The sequence below is a fragment of the Chanos chanos genome, chromosome 3 (assembly GCF_902362185.1).
Source record: "Chanos chanos chromosome 3, fChaCha1.1, whole genome shotgun sequence".
NCBI classification, from domain to species: domain Eukaryota; kingdom Metazoa; phylum Chordata; class Actinopteri; order Gonorynchiformes; family Chanidae; genus Chanos; species Chanos chanos.
Genome location: NC_044497.1, coordinates 10953329 through 10965741, shown reverse-complemented (window position 1 = coordinate 10965741; position 12413 = coordinate 10953329). Strand labels below are relative to the sequence as shown.

The 12413-nt window shown below is 43.5% G+C and overlaps 1 protein-coding gene across 1 annotated transcript; it reads right to left on the bottom strand.

The window, feature by feature from the left end:
- Nucleotides 1-1124: 1124 nt before the first annotated feature.
- map7d2b (MAP7 domain containing 2b) lies at nt 1125-11555 on the bottom strand. Its single transcript, XM_030767558.1, has 17 exons — nt 11513-11555; nt 10594-10662; nt 10044-10207; nt 8052-8154; nt 6522-6614; nt 5441-5533; nt 5183-5304; nt 4732-4868; nt 4357-4595; nt 4050-4191; nt 3428-3608; nt 3185-3289; nt 2865-2915; nt 2660-2720; nt 1852-2011; nt 1390-1637; nt 1125-1270 (listed from the first exon to the last, which is right to left on the bottom strand). Exons 1-17 carry the CDS (start codon nt 11553-11555, stop codon nt 1125-1127), a joined length of 2157 nt encoding a protein of 718 aa, XP_030623418.1.
- Between the last annotated feature and the right edge of the window lie 858 nt (nt 11556-12413).

The window sequence follows — 12413 nt, the reverse complement described above, 5'->3', positions numbered from 1 at the left end:
GGTGAGAAAATTCCATTCTACTTCCATTTCACCCCTATTGGTCCTAAACCATTTAAGTGCAGTGGGAAAATTACATAACAACATCATAAGAAGACCATTTCACTTTGATCCATTACCAGACGCACAGTTGCTGAACACTGAGAATCAACACAACTGAGCTCACATGCAAAGCTCACTAATACCCTGAGTATACAAGATGGTAAACAGAGTCAATTTAACAAGGTGATCTTTAGTAGTAATATTGACGCATAAGAGCTTCATAGTTGGGTAAGGGAATAATGTACAGTAATAGTTTTGCTGAACTATCTCAGTTTTTGAATGGTGTTCAAGCTTTGATTTGTATGGACAGTTTCTTGGGTTTGCCTGTGCAGCTCCGGGGCACTGATGAACAAACTGACCAGTGACACAACAGTCAGGATAACACAGTGTTAATACCACTTTGACGTTTTAACATTTCAAAAGGAAAAAAAAACAAAACAACAACAACAACAAAAATAAAAACAGGGCAATTCACAGTTTCTCTGTACAAATCTTTCACTCTTATACTAGACATGTTTTGTTTTGCATGAATTTCAATTTCATTTTACAATTTTTTTTTTAAATTAACTTTACAATACACCGATGCATGTTTAATCTGTCTTAGAGGTTATTACAATATCCACCCTGTCTGGCCTCTGTTTGTATGTTGGCATAGGTCTACAGAGCTGTAAATAATAATGAAAAAAAATGTGGAGAAATACAATGGATTTTGTGGTATTTGCAAACTCCAGCCTATAATACAACACACAGTTTAGACTTTTCATGTAGTAACACAGTAAGATCGCTGGTCATTAATATTCCTAAGACAGCCAGTATACACAAAATGTGTGAACGTTGCTACAAGTATCACATTTGTGTTTATCTAATCGAATGCTACAGTGAACGAGAAGAATATAAACTTCACTAAGACTGCTAGAGTACATTTGTATCCCTTGGCAAAAAGTTATGGTTGACGGATCCATAACAGCAACAAGGGATAGACAAAGCTTGGTTTTACATGTACTTATGTGCAAGGGAGATTCTTTAAGGAGTTTTTTTTTCTTTTTTTTTATCTCATAATTAACAAACATAACATTCTCCTCTATTCAGAGGAACTGCAATGCAAAGGGATGGTCTCCCCTGGAGAAGCGTGATGGAGCTGGGGTCGAGGCACGGAACAATCGTCTCACGTCTGGCTGACACCGCGTCCAATCTCTACCAGGAAAGTCCAGCCCAAGGCTTCCTCGTCGCCCTGCGGAAACGCGCATTAAGATTATCACAAGAGCCCAAACTCTCATACGCTAGATAACCAAAGGCGCTAAGCAAAGAGGCTGAGGTATGATGTGGCCTGTTCACCTGTTTACTGGATGCTGAGCTTGTCTGAAGTTGGGCCGAGGCTCTGGATGAGCTGAGAGTCAGCTGCAGCACTGCTGAAGCCCTGGATCAGGTTCCTGTTGCAGTCGTCCTGTGTGGTGCTCGGCGTGACTTTTGGGAATGAGGCCTGACCAGCGAGGACCAGGAGATCCTCCAAGGTCTGGGTGTTACTCATGCGGCTTTGGGAGACCTCACTGCCGGGAGAGCTCTCCTGGATAGAGATGAGGTCGTCTCTGGAAACCGGACTGCGGATGACAGAGAGGACAAATGAATTTTTTCCATTGGAGCAACTACGGCAAAATTATTCATCAACTCCTAGCTGCTACTGTATAAATCACTCACATATATATATATGTTCTCTGTAATATTTTATACCCAAAGCAGTATAAAATATACCCAACAGTTAAACAAACAGTACATTTACGTGTAAAATGGGGAGAAGAAGAGGTCCTACGTTACCTGACATCCATGGACTGGACCCCATCAGAGAGATCATCTGCTGCAGTGGTTTTGGCATCCAAGGGCACAAGGTTTATGATGGAGGGTTCAGTTGTGGTGGATATGAGGGATTCATTAGCTTTCATAACAGCAGATGTTGAAATCTCTACCATTTCTACAGCTAAACCATTCATCTGAGCAGTATCTGTAAGGAAACAGATTACAGATCATTTTATATTACAAGCTACCCAAGACCTGAAAACCTGCTTCTAAAATGTCTTTGCCACTGCAACAAAATATCATAAATGAAGTTGGTTTCACTTGTACCATAGAGTGAGTGGAGGTGAGAAAGGAACATCTTCTTAAAAACTGATAATCTGTCTCGCTGATCAAGTTATCAAAAAAAAAAAAAAAATATATATATGCAATGTACCATCAAATCTATACAATTCTTATGTGGTATGTAATTTTTCAATTTGTCAGAGCAGAAAAATGGCAACAATGCTGGTGTTTCACTGCTACATTTTCTTATGAACCACTGAGCTGTGTGGCTCCCCGACAATTCAGAAATTGCATAAGTCACAGATAACATCAAGTAAAGGGCCACAATATTCAGTTCTCCATTTGACCACACGATGGAGCCAAATCCAACAGTGAGTGTTCACCAGCATGCTGAGTCACTCTGCAACACTCTTGTATATGGGTGTGGGTGTGACTATAAAAAAAAACAGCATTGATAACAAGGCTTCTACCAAACTGTCAAACTGAGTTTATGCCAGACCTTCACTTACAGAGCCAGATGTTAAACATTATTTGCATATACCTTGACAGGATGAAACTGGTTCTACCATCGAAACGGGGAACGGGGGCTCCAGTGGCACCTCCTCTTTCTGTTCAAACACGTGAAATGCGACATTATTACAGTTACAGAAAATACCTATAGGTCATTTGAACAATAGACATGACAGAGAAAGCGCCTGACGTATTATAGCACCGCATTTTTAGTCCACACAATGGAAAAATGGAACAGTTACCTTTGGTTCTGTATCGGGCTTCCGAGTTCTTTTCATAATCTCCTCAATTCGCTAGAGCAGAACAGATACAGATGTGATTTTGGGCATTACGAGAATCAAAATGATAAACACACACCAAACTGAAGATGAGACAAGGAATGTAACCGAAATAAGCACACAACACCTGCATTTGAGCTCGACATATTGTGAAATGAATATACGGTGAATGTCATATCCTCCTGTGATATGTGCTTAGGTCACTGTGGACCTGGCAACCATTAAAAGCTTGGTGTTTGTGTTTGAAAAAGAGATGCTACGCTGTGTAGTGAGAAACAAAAAACCTTCTTCCTCTGCAGTCTTTCCTGCTCCTCCTGCAGTTTGAGAATCTCTCTCTCCTGGCGCTTTCTCTCAGCCTCTCTTTGAGCCCGCAGAATCGCCTCCTCTCTCTGTAAGACACGGTGACACACGCCCGCACTGATGTCATCACCATAAGCACACGCATCATTAGAAACCTGACGTTCACGAGGGCTGATAGCTTTCTTATGTGTGCGCGCGTAGCAGGATGACTAGACGTGACCCCTGACCTCTCGATCCAGCTGCTCCTGCATCTCTTTCCAGCGCCGTTCCTTCTGTCGTCTGTCTTCCTCCTCTTTCCTCCTGCGCTCCTCCTCTTGTCTCTTTCTGTCCTCCTCTGCTCTCCGGGCGGCTTTCTCCCGCTGCTCTTGTTCCTCCGCCTGCCTTCTCTCCAGTTCCTCTGCTCTCAGCCTGCACAACACATTACCCCAAAATATGTTACCCCAAAACACACACTAATACACACACACACAGGTACATCCTCATATCTCACTGGAAGCTTCCAATTCACTACTTTACTGTAATTTAAGAATAATAACCAAAATCTTACAGTAACAACAACCAATCAATATTTTGATGCTTTTTTTCATTTTGAATTGTACTGCAGATTGGACCAGCTAAATGACCCCACTTTGTCAGGTATTTTGTCAGGTATTTTCCCCATGGGGACTGTTCCATGCATTTCCTAAAGAAGTTAAACCAATCACAGACATCCACACACATACACATATACCACACACAGACACACAGACACACACACACGCACACGCACACACACACACACACACACACACACACACACACACACACGTTCACATAAGTATTCACTAAACATATAGACAGTCCTTTCACCTCTCCTCTTCTGCTCGTTGTTTTTCCTCTTGCTCTTTCTGTACTCTGGCTAAACGCCGTCGTTCTGCCAGCAGCCTGGATGCCTCCTCAGCATCCGTGGTCCCCGCAAAAGACCTCCCTGTGGGAGTCACAGGGGATGCATCTAATACAGGCAAATAAATGTGTGGAGAGAGAGAGAGAGGGACACCAGTGACTCTCTGTACTTAGCTACTCTAATGCAGCTAATCTCTCAGAGGAGAGTTCAGACCCGCACTCTGTTCCTTAATGCATCTCTAAATCCGATATCGACATTAATTCCAAACCGTACCTGCATTTCGATCTCCAAGGTCCCTGCTTGCTGACTTGGATATTTTCCTCTCTGTCGTCTCAGTCTTGGAGCTCTTTCTCTCCAGAGTACTGTAACCTCTACCATCTCCTGCACCTTTCTCTTCTCCTTCCCATCTCTTACTGTCAGAACTGGGGGTGGTGGCCCTGTTCCTCATGGGGGATGGAGGGTATTGGCCAGGAGAACAAGGGGACTGGACACGGCTCTTAACAGACCTGGCCCTGTTGATTAGCATGGACAGAAAATCACTAAACCTTTAACTGACCTATAGAACCGTACAAAGTCCCTAACAATCCCTAAGCAAAAACCGGCAAAGATGAACACAGAGAGAGAGATACGACAAGTATGAGGCAGGACCTCTTTGGCGTTCCAGGGTTCTTGTTTTGAGTTTGGGGCGAGGAACTTCTGGTGGGCGTGGTGGGTGATCCAAGGTGCTTATAGGGAGACTCGGTTAAAGTGGGTGTGGTTCCCTTTTCTCCAGTCTGCTTCTCTGTCTGAGCGCACAAGAGAAACTGCATCATTAGAGAACCATAACATTAAAACCAGCGAATTTCTGTGAGACGGCGCAGAAATACCAGATGGTATGTATCGAAACATGTCTGTGTGTGCTATGGAGTGTGTCATTTCCAGTCTTACGCTGGTGCTGGACATATAAAGATTAGAGCAGTGCAGTTGCTAGGAGACCAGCTCTTCTGTGGCTTCTGTCCCATGGCGTTGCGCACCAAATATAACTGTCTGAGCCGTGTGATAAAACCGGCTTTGAAAAATAACATTGATGTATGAATGATGGTATATTCTCATAAATGACCTGTGGGGTTTTAGGGGGTGCCGCCGCTTCTTTGGACTCCTCTCTCGGCCCTGTGCTGATGCTCCTGCGGTCTGCTCCGTTGGGAGAGCTTCTGTAAGGGGATCTGTGAGGACTGGGGGAGGCTAAACGGTGACAAAGACATGACACTGTGGAGTCAGAGGTCAAAGAGGAGGACAGAAAGAGGAACACAGGGAAAATGGCGAGATAAGATCAATAGATTATTCCAAGCAGACAGTAAGTCAGTATAAGTCAACTTGCCTTTCTCCATGTTGGGCAATGTTGCAGAGGAAGAGGATAGTCGCTTGTTCAGGATTGATTCTGGGGACTCGGGTGGGATCATAAAGTCAGGCACTGTAGAGATGCACAATGGGACATTTTAAGAGATGGGGGGCGGGGGGGGGGGGGGTACAGACATACAACGTGAGCTTGATTTTAGGGTGCACACAACCACAGATTGACACATACAAACAATGATGTTGAGACTTGGTTTAGTCGAAAACAGAAATGTGGGTCACCAATGCGACCGATTTGTTCACAGTGAGGCACTGAAACTCTTAGAGATCAAAGACTTTGAAACAGTGCATTAGGCACTGATTCAAAAGAACATACATTCACTCTTCGCTCTGTCTCAGCAGGATCTAAGATGGCCTAGAGATGTTTGTGCGTTCCAGTGTGTATACGTATGTGTTGTTTCAATGTCTTAGCAGCATGAAGATTGCTGGTGAGAGTGCATGAGAATTGCTGGGGTGATGGAACATGGGGCTGCATTTGTAATGAGCTGGCAGATGAGCCCCCCCTCCATGCCGGGTCTCGACACGGGGGAGCACCGTAGCTCCAGGCAGAGACCAATTACTGATCCCACTCCTAACATCCGCTGCTGTCTCTGGGTGGGGAAGTGAGGAGAACAGACCCTCCAGCTGAAGGCTGTATTTGCCCAGATACTGAGTTATGATGTGTTTGATGTTCTTTCCTTTGTGGCAAAACGTACTGATTGATCATATGAAATTCTTCTTAGAGCTGTTACATGTATGGTGTAGAAGAGTGGACTTGACATATACATCACACATCTGTAAAGAACATGCGGACTTTCAGAGACCAAAGTTTGATTAAACAGTGAATGTATATGCAGCTTACGAAATTTGCTAAAACAGCCAACCAAATGTGAGACACATCAGTTGTAAACGATAAACAATGTACTAATCATGCTAACACGTATAACATAAGAACACCACAAATGAAACATTCATGCACATCCACAAAAACATAGCCACGGCGACTATTAAGGACTACTCAATTGAAATGTGGGGAGGTAGCACACAGAACAGCAGGTATTCAGTACCGTCTTTGGATTGGCTGGCAGAAGGGGAAGCAGAAGGGTCATTGGCTAGGGTGGCAGAGGTGGGATGAGGGGGCAGAGCGATCTTAGGATCACCTGTGCAGCAGGTGATGCAGAGCAGAGAGAGGAATAGGGTATGAGCTTAACAGAGCGTTAAACACATAACTAAACAAGCGCCACAGACATAAAAAAGGCTTGGGGATTTCATCAGCTCAGACTGAAGTTTTGGTGAGATAAACAATTCAAGGTCAAGTTACTCCAGTTAAAATGATTTAAGGGGGCATGAGTCATATGCATCACTCTGTGAAATAATGCTCCTGTCAGATGAATCACTACTGTATCTCTAGTATGTATACCAACTGTATATTTCACTGGAAAAGGCATGATGGTAATAGAATCTACAGTAAGAGAAAAAAAGTAAAACGTATAGCATGTCATCATTAGGATCAGATCAGGTTAACTGGTGAACCTACTGCAGTATATCCTTGAGTAAACCACAAACTGACTTCAGATCTGTATATATTCAATTACACTTAATGCGCAGAGGACATCATCAATTTTACAACGTTGTTTCGTTTCTGACATTGCTCTGATCCCGGATCGGAATGTCAGCTGTCCCATCCCAGGTTAGTATTTTGATCCTGGAGCAGGCTTTCAGAGTACCTCTCGGACAGTATAAATAATTGATGTCGTTATGAATGCACCACAGAGTCTGGGTGGTGCTCGTACATTCCTATCAGTGGCAGCAGCCTAATGGTGGAAAAACCCACACGCCGATTCATCGGGTTTAGGCTCTGCTGCTCTAAATATGCTGGCCAAAAAACCCTTTGTGCTGATAGGCGAAACACTCTAAATTAAGCAACAGCAGAGAATGGTACAGCTTTTCAAGCAGAGACCAATCTGTGAAAGAAGCATCTGGAGAAGCAGTGAGAATCCCATTGTAAATAATCTGGAAGGGGGAACTCGAGTAGGCAGAGAGAAGAGCTGAAACTGCACGGTGACAGTAGAGTTTATGATGTTTGCCTCCCTGCTAAACTGTCCAAACTGCCTCCTGTCGCAGAGCAGTGATGAAGCTGTAAAATTTATGCTGGCTGAGAGCTGGCCTTGGACAGGTATCTCGGGGTGTTAGCTCTAACCTTGAAGGAGACCGGTATTAACGTCAGGCCAACTCCCTTTAGCCAGACACAATCACATCACAGGCATGAGAGATAACAGTAACAAACTGAGACCAGCCCGATTCCCCCCACTGCAAAAAAACTGCAGCTGTCACTGAAATAGATACAGCTTCTAGGGATGATACGGATGAAAAACTCTACTGTCACCATCTGGAATCTAATCCACATTGCCGTACAAAATTACTGCCCCTTCCTACATTCAACTCAGATGATTTTTTAAGACAAAAGTGCTCCCCTGCATTGCAGCCTCCACACCCTGTTTTCCCCCTCCCTTTTCTCATCCCTCTCTCTCTCTCTCTCTCTCTCTCCTCTCCTCCTGGGTATCAGAGACAGGGGCCAACCCTGATATTAGACTCACCGTCGGTGCCTCCGGCAGGGCCACCCCAGGTCCAGCGTTTGGGCCTCTGCTCAAGATGATAGCTGCGATCTATGGAACGTCTCAGCAGGGCCTCCAGCCGCTCCTGCTCGTTGCGTTCCAGCACCGGGAAGAAAAGAGACTCTCTCACTGAGCTGTCGCTACGGCGTCGAGGCGACGGGGAGGAGGCCAGCTGCTCCATGGCGACTGCTTCTCCTCCTCACTGTCTCCCTCACGCTCACTCACTTTCTCTCTACTCGCTCCCTCTAAGTGACAAATGAGATGAAGGCCCTCTGTTCTCTGTTTCAATGTGTCACTACCTTCCTGCCTTGCTCTGTCTGCTGCTTCTCTCTCTCTCTCTCTCTCTCTCTCTCAGACTCTCTCGCGCTTGCTCACTCTCTTTCCCAGGTGACTGAGACAGACTACAAGAGCAAACAGCCAGACAGAAGAGAGAACAGCAACACGTAACTCCACCCACACCCTCCCCCCACCAGCTGACATAAGTGGGTGAGCACGCTCACTCACATACGCACACGCACACACACATACACACACACATACGCACACACATACGCACACACAGAGCGTAACTATGGTAATGTCACAGATGGCATCAATGGTATCAGGAGTTCTCTATATTCTTCTCTCTTTCTCTCTCTTTCTCTCTCTCTCTCTCTCTCTCTCTCTCTCTCCCTCCCTCTCTCCTCTTTTTCTGTTTCTTTCATTGTCTACATCCTTTCAGTGACTGGATAACCTCTTTCAATATAATGCCCCATTTACCAAGACAATAGAAATCCTGATGTTACATAATAACACAAACATAACACTTCTCTTGGAGAATTCCGGTAACAATATGACACAATTTATTCAGCATGCAACATTTAATTTTTCATTTTTATTCAGAACAAAACAGCCAGGCATATGAACATGGTAAATGATGGGTTAAGGAGGGTGAGACACACGCAGTCTTGATGTTTCATGCCATTTATTAAGATATGTACATTATCTTGTTCATGTGGACAAAAGGAGGCCTGCTCTCTCAAACAGATTTACACTGATACCACTGCAGAGGATGGGAAATCAATTTAAGGCACAGTGCAAGCCAGAAATTGAGTCATCTGAGGTAAGCCTGCACGTCCCAGATGCAGCACTACAATAGACCATGGTGCAGAGACTAAACCAAGGACACTTCCATAAACCCTTACAGCAGTGGATTACAAAACACCAACCTGGCCAGTCACTGGCCCCTAACAAAAGAGCAACCAGCTACAGTCTATGATAAATAAACAAAATAATGACAGGGGTTAGGCACTAATATTACTTAATGATGTAAACAATATCAGTCGTGTTCTGATTTGCTGTTAACTACTACTTTGGTAATTCAGCCTTTACAGACTTAGTTTTAAATCAATGCTTTGCTTATTTAAGCTTGTATATTATAAAGCACCAGTTTGTAGTCTGACAAAAGTAATTGTGATTTTGCAAACGTGTCAGGAAATAACAGATACCAGGAATGGCACATGATATGTTAGTGATGTCACTGCTCCCTTGGAGAAAGAGACTAATCGTTAATTCATTAACATGGGGGAGGGTCACACCGTGGCAAGTTCTCGATCGATGGACACAAAGAAATCTCTCTTTTGCTGAGACAGGTCAAAGCTCGAGTTGAAGACCCCGTTAAATTTACTTTACAAAGATTTACGTGCAATAGTAGTCATAATAACTGCAAAACAAATCCATCTTGTCCTAAACAGACCCAATACAGATTAACAGTGGGGTAAATACCTGAGAGAGGAATGATTTGTTATACTAGTCAAATAGAGCGTCTGAAAGATAATCCCGGGGTCGGAGCAGTGAATAGGACGGAGATGACAGGATGGAGGAAGTTGGGGGAGGGGGAATGGGTGAGTGAGCGAGTGAGTGAAGAAAATGACATTTAGGGGGTAGCTAATGAATAGGAATTGGACCTTCTGAAATTTGGAACCAAGCTCTGACCTTCTCCTCTTCCGTACGTTGCCTCCTCTTCTCCTCTACTGCCAGCCTGCGGTGCTCCTCTTTCTGCCTCTGCTGCTTCAGACGCCTCCCTCGCTCATCCACCGAGCGCGCGTACAGCTGCTGAGCACGCTGTTCCTTCTCCTGCACTGCCCGCTCTCTCAAGACTGCAGTCAGAACCGTACATTCACACATTACAGCCTGAACATTTATACTTAACCATTTACTATTAGACAGTAGGCAGTAATATTACTTAACTGACAGGGCAGAGCACTGACTTGGAATTTGCATACAAGTGCAAAAACCCAAAGTAGGTCTAGCGTAATGTAAGCAAAGGCAACTACGCATTCAAAAGTATGAAAACTATGTGCATGCGAAATCCAGTTAAAAGACAAAAAAAAAAAAAAAAAATTAAAGTAGGTCCTTGACATGAACAGGCCTTGACAAAACCAAATGAGATTACCATGGGTCCCTGCTGGATATTCTGATACACAGCTTCACAGCACACAGAAAAAGTAATCTGGTAAATAGCAAAACCCCCTTGATGGCATACCTTGAATCTTCTCTCTTTCTTCTCTTCTCTCTCTGGCCAATTGAGCTTTGTCCTTTTTTGTACTTCCTTCTGAAACCATGGGGGAGAAAACAGAATTCGTCACATTAATGGTTATGCTATGGATAAATTTCATTTTAGAGTTTTGAGAAAACACACACACACACACACACACACACACACACACACACATGCATGAATGTAATGAATGTAGATGAATATAGTGAAGGGGAAGATCTTCATAATTTTGTAAATATGTTAAATTATGTAAATATATGCAAAGACAAACATATCAAGGGGAAAGAACAAATGTTAAATCATGATGTTGTTCATTTGTGTATCCTTATAAAACACGTTGCTCAGATTTTCAGACATCCTTTGAATCTTCATTTATCAAACTGGCATTAGGAAAATGATTAGCTTAACACATTTTTGCTTCCACAGTATTCCGATTGCATGTAGCAATTTTTGGAAAAGAGCCTACTGATTGGTGGGTGTTTTAGTCCTGGCAAAGCAGTACTTCCCACAATAACACTACACATATTGTGCATTTAATATTCTGTACTGTTCACATGCCTATTTCCATAGGTTCAACGGTAACAGTGAGGACAGTCTTTCTTTTAAAGGGTGAACTGATATTAATGATATACATATTGTTTTAGGAACCTAAAAATGGCTCTTTTGCACATTAGAATTCATGTAAGAGCGCTTCCAGTGGTAACAGTTTTATTAGTATTGTTGGAAAGCCTAACACCGATGGCAGTTCACACATTATCAGACTTCCCATTTAAAGGGGTCAGTATTTTATCTGTCCAGCCAAATTGTACTCTACCTCGTTTACCCCTCTAAGGTATCCTATTTGTACTCCGTGAGATAAAAAAAAACAACCCTACAGTAAGTCGCGTATATTATACCATCCTACCTGTGTTTTTTCCGACAGACACCTCAAACGCAAGTGTGGCCATCTCAGGTGATTTCCTCCGACAGTCTTAGGGTTTTCAGAGAAACATCAGTGTCCGAGTGACATCACGACCTGTCCAGTGATATAATTGTTGTCTGTGTAGGGCAACAGGGAAACGTATCCGATACAGCGTTAAGGCTACTATCAATGCCTTTGACAGTCACTCACTAAGTATTGCTACGTCTTTGTGTTTTCGTTTTGTGTATGGCAGCTTATATCGATATCAAATGTACATAACTGCTTGTGCCATAAATTACGACGGAAGACAGGCAAGCAGTGTTGTGTACCGGTGATGTCGCGCGCATAAGCAATGAACGCACCCACGGGCGCTGCATTACATCATGTTTTGCATGGTTCTATATATGGAACGCAAGACAGCTGCACATGGAGAAATAATTTCTCGTATAACCTCCAGTGACGTTTAATTCATCTGGCACCTCACAGAGTGCTCATGTATCAATATACGATAATCAAACGTATGATCAACTATTAACGGATGGAAGCGGTATGTAAGAAATCTTGTTCTCCAAGAGCTCTTTGTCCGAGAGAACATAAATACTTTCTCAAACAGACACAAATGATTGTGCATATTATTCACTGGACCACTAAAAGCCCAAATACTTCAGCCTCAGTCAGACCAGATCAAAACCCATGTGATCCATTCCAGTTATCTCCATCCCAGGACTCCTTATCGTGGAATCACGAGATTAACCTTATTTAAATCTCACGTTTCGCAATGCTTACCTCTGAGTTTGCATTTACGAAGCATTCGCATACACCATGTGTAATACAACAAAAATACTATTCTCCCTCGAGATGGCACGTGGTGAAAATAGAACAAAACGTGCACAAGCTGAGGTCA

Excerpts from the sequence above, each read along its gene's own strand:
- map7d2b (XM_030767558.1), bottom strand. The coding sequence starts at position 11,555 with ATGGCCACACTTGCGTTTGAGGTGTCTGTCGGAAAAAACACAG. Across the intron at positions 4,192-4,356 it reads CCTTGGAGATCGAAATGCAG|ATGCATCCCCTGTGACTCCC; the intron begins GTACGGTTTGGA and ends TGCCTGTATTAG. Across the intron at positions 1,638-1,851 it reads GTCCAGTCCATGGATGTCAG|TCCGGTTTCCAGAGACGACC; the intron begins GTAACGTAGGAC and ends TGTCATCCGCAG.